General features: G+C 41.5%; 1 protein-coding gene across 1 annotated transcript; it reads right to left on the bottom strand.

Moving 5' to 3' along the window:
* Positions 1-113: 113 nt before the first annotated feature.
* ncapg (non-SMC condensin I complex, subunit G) lies at positions 114-10,143 on the bottom strand. The gene is made up of 22 exons (XM_020100364.2): positions 10,008-10,143; positions 9,602-9,717; positions 8,642-8,875; positions 8,261-8,489; positions 7,957-8,102; positions 7,707-7,791; positions 7,204-7,396; positions 6,967-7,116; positions 5,958-6,098; positions 5,583-5,706; positions 5,163-5,252; positions 4,134-4,322; positions 3,911-4,021; positions 3,051-3,170; positions 2,486-2,716; positions 2,210-2,391; positions 1,887-2,052; positions 1,542-1,709; positions 1,051-1,174; positions 745-792; positions 553-622; positions 114-429 (listed from the first exon to the last, which is right to left on the bottom strand). The coding sequence occupies exons 2-22, from the start codon at positions 9,707-9,709 to the stop codon at positions 303-305; spliced, it is 3,036 nt and encodes a 1,011-aa protein (XP_019955923.1). The 5' UTR covers positions 9,710-9,717; positions 10,008-10,143; the 3' UTR covers positions 114-302.
* Positions 10,144-11,066: the final 923 nt, after the last annotated feature.

Genomic DNA, 11,066 nt, shown 5'->3' with positions numbered 1-11,066 from the left:
GTTTATTTACCCATAACTTACTGTTGTGGTTCATATTGATTTGACTCAGCCCATAGATTTTACTTTGAGAAGTGTAAACACAGAATCCTAAAAGTCAGGCACCACTAATCAGGTTGTGATGATGAAAAGAACAAGCTTTATTGATATATTTCACTTTTACAATTAAAATGGCAAAACTTGAAAATGAAAGTTACTGACATCAGTTTCACTATGTTAACATTAGAAAGGCATTGGTGAAGTTAACTGGTTAAAAGCAACATATTGTGGTTATTCTTTCTGCATTAACTGTTTATAGCCTGACTCTATGAAACATTAGCCTCCTGGTTGATGAGGGTGTTGAGATCCAGCTTTGTTTTCTCCAGAGCTGCGGTTTTGGCCCTCCGTGACGGGCGCATCAGGGAAACTGACTCTGGAACGTTTTCTCCATCACTGCAGCCAAAACAAAGAACAGGTTAAATGTGGGATATTAGATTAAGTAATGTTCATCATGTGTGATGGCCTCAGTCATCATGTTTCCTGAAACACGGATGGGAATAATGAAAGGAGCCTCACCTCTCCTCTGACGACTCAGCCCTCCTGCTCGTCTTTCTGCCTCCTTTAGCTGCGCAGACTTTCCTCTGACCTGTGTACACAAACACTCCGGTTACCCCGCAGCGCTGACTCAACGCTTTCTCTCAGGTAGACGAGAAGAAATCTAAAAATACACAGCTGCAGTTATGGATGCGTATACACAACCTGCATTACCTCTTTTTCCTCTCTTGGCAGATTTAGATGGATCTTCTGTTGCAGCCTCTGTGGAAAGAGAAATTCATATTTAGTTGTTCCTCTCTGCTCGCTGTGTTCTTATCCTGACAGACACCGAGCAGGATGGAGTCAGACATGTTTTAATCCGCTTGGAAACATTCTGCTATTAAGACCTAATCCTTTTCCCAGAGGAGTTGTCACAAACTATGGTAAATCTAGTTAGAGAGACTCTGAGATGACAACATTGTTTATGGCTGCTCAGCGGGGCGTCGGGTGCTCTTTTATACTGATTGTCACTTAATGTACCATCTGCATTGACATCCACTGGTTGAAGTGCGCTGGCGCTGAGGAGCTCGGCCTGTTCTCTTGAGTCCACAAGCTGATTAAACATCTTTTCCAGAGCTCTGAGACACACACGATCCTTCACCACCTGAAGAGAAGGACATCAGAAAGATGACATATGATTTTATTCAACAGACACACATGCACATAAAGGCCTCATCTAATCAAGTAATCTATTTCAGAAGAGTTAATGGCATCTGTTTTGATAATTGATTAACTTTGTTTTTATTCAAGCAAAAAATACCAAACATTCACACATTCCATCTTTTGAATTGTGAGGATTCCTGTTTTATGCAACAGTAAACTGAGTATTTTGGGATTTTACACAGATGGTCTAAATCTTTCACTATTTTCTAACGGAGAAAATATCTTAATATCTAATTGATAATACAAATACTAGGAACATAGATAAACATAAGTATATGAGACTGTTTTAACTGGATGTTTGTGTCTACCTGTACAAGCTGCTGCAGCAGCGACTGCAGGTCTTTCCTGACGGTCTCGTCTCTGCTGAGCTCCAGGTTACTGAGAGTCTTAGCATAAAGACGAACTTCAGGGGCTGTAGGGTCCTTCAGCATCTCTCCACACATACGCACTGCCAAGTAGTCATGGACACACACCTCCTGAAGACAAACAACCAATAAATTCAACTAGTTTTCATTGTGAAGTGACACATGCAATTTGCAGATTTCATCTGTGCTGGAGAAGTGAATATACATTTCTGGGATGACAGCTGAGTGAATCAATAAAAGAACAGGCTACTATTAAATAACACATTCGTCTCAGAGGATGTTTCCCACCTCTGTTTTGGTTGAAGGTTTAATAAGTGCACTTGGTCGAGTCAGCTCCACAAGCAACTCGACCACGTTGTTCATATCCACCTCAGCAAGAGGAGAGGTGGCCGGAGCATTCATCAGAGTCCGAACTGTTGGAAGGAAACTCTCCTCCACAACCTCCTGGTGGACCCTAATGCACCACAAAGACCACCACCTTATTAGTTTGTATTGCATAACGAATCACTCCCTACAGACAAGTCATGATTATAATAATAAGAGGGAAATACACAGTTTAATAAATTAACCACATAGCTCATAGTTTGCTGGTATATGAGAACATGTGTGACCTGCTCTCGCGGGCGTAGAGTTGGAAGAAGATGCCGAGGCAGTGTCGCAGGCGGGTGTCGTCCTCAGTGACAGGATTGTACCACAGCAACACCAGACGTGACAACATCTTAGCACTGGAGATGCGGCCAGTGTACATGAGCTTGGCCAGGCCTTCTGCTGTTTCTGTACGCAGGTCAGACACCTGAAAATGTGGAACAAACACAAACCTCAATAATACTTTAACACTTTACATCCAAAATGTGTGAATACGTAGTCAGGCTCATGAAACAGCTCACCTCACTGTCCAAGAACTCTGAGAGCATCACAAGGATACTCTGCGCAGTGTCCTCTGCCTTCTCCTCAGCCACCGCGGGTGTGTCCTCTTCCTGTCTGTCAGGAGACTGGGAGGGCGGGGCAGTCTGAGTGGCAGCTGTTTCAGAGAGCAGCTGGAAGCCGAACAGCAGCAACAGGTCGATGATGGCCCGCAGAGCACTGATACGGATCTTTACCTCGTCCAGCTGGGCAATCTGGAAAAGAAACAAATACACTTTAAATACTGGCAGTAGAAAAGTTGAGCAGAGTAACAGAAAAAGATCAGATCTGTGGATGACTGGTTATCTCGAGGGTACTGATGTTGCTGTTGAGTTGACTGTGTACATTTTAAATTTGCAAAATAAATTTAAATCTTCTCTCTTGAGCTGATATAAACGTCTCAGCAGCTAAAATCTCAAAGCTTCAGCAATTAAAACAGAATCTATCATCACAGGCGGATACAACTGGGGATTTAAATGTGAAAACACTTTGGGATTCATTTACTGTCAATCATTTCTGATTGATTTAACATTTGTAGTGTAGTGTCACCTGGAGCAGCAGGACCATGTGAGCTTTGGCCAGCTCCTTGCTGTGCAGAGTGCATGTTCCCAGACACACCACGGCCATGTTGCGGACAGCAGGGTGAGCATTTGCTATGCTGGGCAGGACCTGACACAGAGAGACATATTGATTCACTGGTTTCATAACGTGTAAAACAATTAACAAATCACGCATGAATTAAAGGTCTGATTTGGTTTGTCATCCTCAAGAGTTTAAGGCTCAGCTTTGACCTCTAATGGTCATAATTTACACTCCTGTCAAAATTCAGTAAATGTTACTACATTTGGCATCAGACATAACTATATGAGATGGCCTCCTGATTTATCACAGCCACCTATTCTCCTTAATCATCATATAGGGAGTGACATGTTTCCTACATTTGAGCAACTGCAAAATAAAATGAATTCACCCCAATTTCACCTTTTCAGATTGCCCCAGGGTTTCAGTTATTTTGAAGCTTGCTTTTCTGATTTGCCTGAGGATTCACTCTGGTTTTCTTGTGAGCCTTTAAAAATCTCACCTTTAATTTATAGTTTCATCTTCTCTGAGAAGAGCATTGAAAGAGTTGCACATGGCCTCAATCTGTGCACGGCATGGCCTAACTAAAATCAAGGTACCGCATCTGTCTGTAGATTCTATCTGGGAGACACTCAGACTCTCATCTCTCATTCTAGCTATAACTGAAACTGGCCACTTGTCATTGGCAGACAAAACAGTATATGCAAACCAAAAGTATGGGTAGTAGCTTGGGTCTGATACTACTGGTTTCTAAAAGGTTCAGTTGGAGTTTGTGAACTGAAAATCTATGGAAACTCAAGTGACAAATATAATGAGGGGTGTGAATATACCAGTGAGGACATTAGGGCACTTATGGTTGGACCAATCCGAGTCTTAATGGTCATCTGCTTCAGCAGCTCAGCACACATAGTTAAACATCTCAGAAGAGAATCTGGATCATTCTGAAACACAGAAAACAAAAAAACACATTTTCAAGACTTTTCCTGGAAAATCTCTATCTAGTTTTAATAAAATGGACAGACAAAGAATCGTGCTGCCTGTGTGGATATTAACCTTCTCAGAGCGGATCTCTTTGTCAGCTGGCTGGTTGATCTCTGCGATTTCCTGGTGGATCTGGTTCCTGTGGTTCTCCAGCTCTGTGATGGAGTCTTTCAGCTCTGCAGCGCGGCTGAACTCCTGGGCACTGATACAGTCCTCCAGGGTTTGTTTGGCCTCCAGGATACGCACCTTCACCTCTGCCAGCTGGATGGGAGGGGGGGGGAAGAGAGGTGGGGAATCATTAATTGGCTGAAATGCACTCCAGAGGATTTTTGACTGTTGAGACCTCCACTAACAGGAAAAACAACAACAGCTGAGGTTCTGGGCCAGGTTACAACTCTCAAGAGAGAACTTTACTTTTACTCGCTGAAAAAGAGAAGTTAAAACACCTGGGGTAGGTTTCACTTCCTCTGCAGCTGTTTAGTCTCCATAATAATAATAATAATACATACTTTAGATGCTTGTTCAAAGATAGAGATAGTCAATACATTGACATTAATGACTAAACTCTGTGGCGAATTCTGTTCCTTGGCCACCAGTCATTGAGGTCAAATACGGTGAAGAAATGTGGTGAAGAAAACTGATAAAGAAGGAAACCTAATGAACTAGAATACCCAAAGGCAAAAATCAGAATGGCGTACATGATTTGCACCTTCCAACCCACTTGTTAACACATGCAAACCATCTGCCAGATGGAGGTACAACAGAATGAACAAATAGACACAGACAAGGAAGGAATATAAACAGAGCTCAGAAGAGTGTAGATGAATGTTAATGGAAATTATAAATAAGTAACCTAGATTTAATGTATTTGGATGTCAGTACAGAGGTACAATGTATTATATACACCTATAAATATTGTATACTTTCTAATTTTCTTTGGTAAATTTCCATACTCTTTGTCTCTTTGTAATAATGACATTTTTCTACAAAATTACAACTAGTTCTGTGCCAATATATCATGTTTTCATCCATCCTGAAATTGGAGGGCATTAGAGAATCTAACTGCCTCTGGCTGCTTTCAGTTGGCAAAGTGTTGCCCACCTGGACCTGCTGCCGGCGGCACTCATTCTTGTCCACTGGTTGACTGGCCTCCATGATGGGCTCCCTCACATCAGAGATGATTTCTGCAACCTGTGCAACACAAAGCCATTTAAACATTAATCTCAGTGGGAATGATGCCCTCGCTGAATAATGGAAAATGTGGTTAATGACATCTCAAACAAAACATCTCTAGTAGCAAAGGACAGTTTAATTTGTGCATCCATCAACGGAATCCTCCCCCAAAGCGTGTCCATCTGGAAACACTGATTAATAATTTCCGCTTTATATTTGTATTTCTGCCTAATGTTTCTGTCAAGTGAATTCACAAAGGGCATCAATAAATGAAGTTCAGTCTGGATAGAGTGAAAAATGACTGCTGGAGAAAGTTCCTATTTGAAAGTAAGATTTATTCTAACTTACAATCTGTATACGTCTGTGGTCATCAGAGAGGAGGGTGAGGAGTTTCTCAGTGAGCAGGGAGACCAGAGAGGAGGGGGTCTGTGGAAGAGCCAACATCTCCTGCAGAACAGCCAACACACGCTTCCTAAAGAGACAGACAAAAAATCTGATGAATGACACCAAAACAAGGTGATAATTATAGTTGGGAAATCTGACAAAATTAACTTGTTTGCCCTGAAAGGTGATTGTCAGAGAAAATTAAAATAAACACTAAATCTTCAAAATTACCGACACTATCTGTTACCAAACAAAATGACCTTCAAAAGGCTACGTCTCTACTACTGCGTTTAGCCGTATAGAGCTATAAAAGCTAAACAAACCTGACCCTCATCTTACCTGCCGCCCTCCTCGTTTGTGTCCAGACACCCGATGAGATGGATGAGCTGCTGAGAGACAAACTCTTTGGTCATGACCAGCTCCAGCTGATTGAAGTCGGCCCTCTGCTCCTCCGACAGCACGGGCACTGCCCTCAGATATCTACCACAGAGTCATGAGTCAAACAGCAGCCCTCAGAGAACAGTCAGATTAGATATTAATCAGCGACACTCTCAATGACGGCCAAGACAATATTCACACTGCTCTCAGAGACCCGAGCGACAGTGGTAAAGCTCAGAAAACACAATCATATAAAATACAACACATGAGTAGCTAAGCCCTGTACTTGCACTAGCAACAAGCAATCCCCACACACAACTGTATCAGCCAGCCCCTGATTTATTCATACAAACCTGCAACTGGTCACTTACTTTTGAAGACAAAATGTTAAGCATGCTGCTCTAATACAGTTCATTTATTTACAAAGCACAACAGTGGTGATAAAATTAGGCAGAGTAAAGCAATGCAAAGGAAGGATGATAATTGAGTCTTGGGGCAGAGTTTGAAAGTCATTCAGTGGTTATTGCAAGAACTAATATTTTAAAGACAATAAATATTATATCCAGGTATGTTGTATGCTGCTATTCGCAGAGTTGCTTTTTTACACATGGCCACCTGGCAACTACTCTCCATTCACTCTGTTTTTAGCCTTGGAGGGATGAGGGAAATATCTGTGTCTATATATATATTAACAGTCTTTCACTGCTGTGGACAAGAAGGTCAAATTCACCAAGATATATCAGGTAGATGGGAACTGCATACTCAGGATTCACATTATTCTCAGATGTTTGCCATTAACTACAAGATTATTCTAAAAGTATTGATTATAGCTGCTTTACCTACAAGAATAAAGAAGCTGTTGTTACTGATCAATTCTCTGCTTCCACAGTTTGCACTGCAGAAAGAGCAAATTATACAGCTCACAGCAGGAAAACTGAGAGTAATCCTGTGAATCAATCATTTCTCTCACCCATGGAGGTAGTCGGCGTAAGTGGCAGCGTCTGCTAACACTTGCTCCAGTATTTCATCACCTTCATCTCCTTTGGCATTGATGAATTCACACAGAGCTCTCCAGTAGAGCACATTCTCACAGGTCAGAGAGTCCACTGGGATCAGCCTCCTATTAAAAACACACATGCTTGATCTTCAGCCTCAGTTTAATCAGTCATATCTCATAAGAGACAGAGTTTGAAGCGTGTCAGTGTACCTGTTGTCGAGCTGAACTCTGTCCTGCAGCAGTTCTTCAGTAGGTTTGCCATTGAAGATGGCTCTTAGAGTATCCAGAGCTGTTTGGGAGCAGTTCTCCACATCCAGCTTGTGCAGCAGGTCGATGACGTTACCATCGAGCCGAAGCAGCCAGGCCGGCAGCAAACGAGCACAAACCACTTCCCTCACCCCTTCTATATTGAACACATCCAGCCAGACACATTAATACAGCAAGATGTTTTATGATCAACAAACATTTAGGTAATTTTTCCTAAATATGCCAACAAAATATATTTAAAGACCTTGGACTAACTTTAAACAGCTTCTTGACATAAGAGATCAGATTCAAAGAAATAATAGCAGAATTGTTGATACTTAAAATAAGTATTACTAGCAGCACTATTTGAAGTATTACAATAAAGTAAGTGCAAATAACAATTCTTTTTTATTAATTTTTTTTTTTTTTTTTTTACATATCACACACATATACAGAATTACAATTACCTGATGAGTCATGGAGTCCCTGCTGCAGAAGAGTAACTCTCTGTGCAATAGTCAAAGCTTTGATGTGAACCTTATCAGCTAGAACCTTAGACACACACAAGCAGAAATGTTAGAACAAACCTTAATTCATAATATAAAAAAAGAGCAAGTGTTTGGCCAAATTAAAAACACTTAATTATGTTGTTGTCTGTTGTACTTAGCATGAGAGTGAATGTATTCATACTGAAAAATGTGATGCATGTGTGGCTACCTGGTAGGCTAGCTTGCGGACATTCTCTTTGATGTCCCGGGTACGTTTGAGTACTTTGGGGAGGGTCCGTGGGGACATCGCAATGCAGGACAGGACAGCACGTCGCACCTCAGCGTTACTATCATTGTCCAGAATCAACATATATGCTGGAAAGAGGAAAGAAACAGAGCAGTAGACTTTAGAGAGCCAATGGCAAAGATACCCGAAAGTCCCAAAGAAGTATTTTGGCAATAGCAGAACAGACTGTGATATTTGGGTTCAAACACACAATTTCCAAATTATAACATGAAGGGAAAAAACAAACCGTTGATGGTTGGACATTCAGGATCTTTTGGCTGCTGCAGACGCGTCATGGCCAAAGCAGCCTGGATCCTCACGTTGGGGAACTTGTCGGTGACACGAATCAGCATGGCTTGGTGGATGTGATCAAAGAGGTCATCATCAATCTGGGCATTCTCTGCCATACTGCCAAGCAATTTGTTGATCAGCTGGCACACGCGGAAACGCACAGCATGGCTACTGGCTTTATGAGACTACAAAGACAGGAAAGGAAAGGACGAGCAAGGATTGGGGAGAAAGAGGAAGACATTAAGTGTATGGTTGTGGACATGGATCGTCATATAGCAAAGAACAAACAGTGCCTTAAGAATTTTTCATGCATTCACTTGTGTAAAAATGTTTATACCTCTAACAGGAAGTTGAAGATGAAACTCAGAAATGGATGATCCTCCTCGGCTTCTTCCTCTTCCTCCTCATCCTCCTGCTCCTCCTCCTCTGTTTTAGGTAGAGACTGGAAACTTGTGGCGAACCTTGCGACAAACTCGATGACATTTTCAACGGTAGGTTCACGCTTGTAGACAATCATGGCGTACTTCAAGTAGTGGACAAACTCCTCATGGAACAGGGTCTTATCCTCAAGCTGGAGGACGAGACGGAGGAAGTTGTTAATAACAGACAATAAGGGGTGAAAACCAAGATAAAGAAAACATACAACCACACCTACAAAATGACTCTGGTAACACTTTACTTTAGGTCCCCGTATTTATTTGCACATTTAGAAACACTTACTTATCGACTTATTAAGGGTCAACACATACACACACAACTGTAACTCCTGTGGACACAAATGAGTGGAGGCTGCTGTATAGGAAAGGATTCTTATCCTTGATTAATAACTTCATAGTTTTCTCTATAAAACTTCAGAAAGCAGTGAAAATCCTCAGAATAATTTCACATAGCCTTTTTCGATGTCTTTAATGCCCGATCAGCAACATGAAACCAGGAGAGATTCAGTTTATGTGAAGTATGACAGGAGGAAGAAAAGAAGCTAATCTTCAGACATGTGGGGGATTTGATGACTTATTTTCTCTGTCGATGGAATAATTGATACATCGAGTAAATGTTGCAGCTAATGACAACTTTCTAAAAGAGTAAACACAGTTGTAAATAATACAAATGTCCTCAGTGTCCGTTAACAGCTATTCATTATTGTGTGTAACCTATAATGCCTCTATTAAAGCTCAGTTACTGCTAATAAAAGCCTATGTGTGTGACCTAATGCAAGCTATAGATTTGAATTGTCACTGTGAGTCTGTTAGCACGTCTGGTTATAAACAAACAGCTTCCCATGAACACCGGGCCTCACCTTGTTGTATCGGCTCTTCAGGCTGGCCACCAGCTTGGCCTTGTTGTTGTGGCCTTTCTGAGCGCGTTGAAACGCCTCTTTAATCTCCATTTCACTGTCAGCGGTCATTTTCCCCCCTGTGGAAAACAAGAGTGAAAACACACAGTCAGTCAAACAGCCGCAGAAGCTCCGACACTAACAGGAATAAAGTATCTCTATCTATCCATCCATCCATCCATGATACAAACAGCTCGTTAGTCTCCGGTGTCTCCTCAGAGAGAACCGGAGCTCAGCCTCGAGAGAACAGCAGGAAAACTACGGAACTGACGAGAGTCGTGTGGGATTAAGTTTCCCAGAGAGACGTCACATCTTCTTTAATCATAACATTGAGGAAATCATCGTGTTACACGGAGACATTTCCACTCACTCTGTTTTTAAAGACGCTGCTTTCCTTCCCGTCTCTTCTGCTCCGCGCGAGGAAGCCGCCCGTTTTCAAATCCAACTGTCGCGAGAACCGAGACGCCTAATCTCGTCCGCTACGTAACGACGTGTTTCGCCCTGAGTGTTGCCTGGCAGGCGGAGGCAAAAAAAAACCCAAGAGACTGTGTAAGATAAGATAAGATGGGTCAAGATAAGATAAGATTAAACTTTATTGATTCACAAACAGGGGACATTCAGTACAGCAGCAGGCAGGTCACAATGAGGTATACAGGTAAAAGTAATTTAAAAAAAAAAAAAGGTTTAATCAGAATGAAAATATTCATTACTTATATCCCTAAATACATCCCAATTGTTAATGGTTTAAATGGAGTACAATTGAAATTCAGGGAAATGTCTTAAAATACATAGAGAGTATAGACTCAATTATAAAAGTCACATTAGATGATCACACTGAACCATGTTGCTCAATCATATTGCTTGATTTTGATTGTGTAAACGAAAATATCCTGACATTGATCAGCCAATATTTCCATCTATATGTGCAGCTCTTCTGCTGGTGTTGTAGGCTCATGATGCTGATGTCGTGGAGTCAGATACAGCTGTGGAGGGAAGAGCAGGAACACAGGTCTTCACAGGGGGATGGAACTTTTCATCGCATGTCATCAACAACAGCAAACATCTATTCCTGGAAATCAATTTAATATAGAGGGCACTCTGTCAGCGTGTTTGCTTTAGACCTGCGTGCATGGGGGAGGGATTATATGGGAGGTGTATTATCATATCAAATATTCATGCTGGTAGATGTAGGTGGGCTAAAAGTTTCTCCATAGCCCCTACACTTTTGTCATGAGCCAAAAGAATCTGGGGAAAAATGGCCTTTAGAATATCTGTACATCTTAATTGATTTACGACCTTTATATCATAAGGCCTATAGGCATAATCAAATAATCATTTCACATTAATTTGCACTTAACTTTCTGTTGCATGCCTAATTATTCACTTATGTCACCACTATCCATTACTGTATGTGTGAGCAGTGAGCACA

Source organism: Paralichthys olivaceus, chromosome 8 (assembly GCF_024713975.1).
Source record: "Paralichthys olivaceus isolate ysfri-2021 chromosome 8, ASM2471397v2, whole genome shotgun sequence".
In the NCBI taxonomy this organism is placed as follows: Eukaryota; Metazoa; Chordata; class Actinopteri; order Pleuronectiformes; family Paralichthyidae; genus Paralichthys; species Paralichthys olivaceus.
Note: the sequence above shows the minus strand (reverse complement) of the source record. Positions and strands in the feature narration are given on the sequence as shown.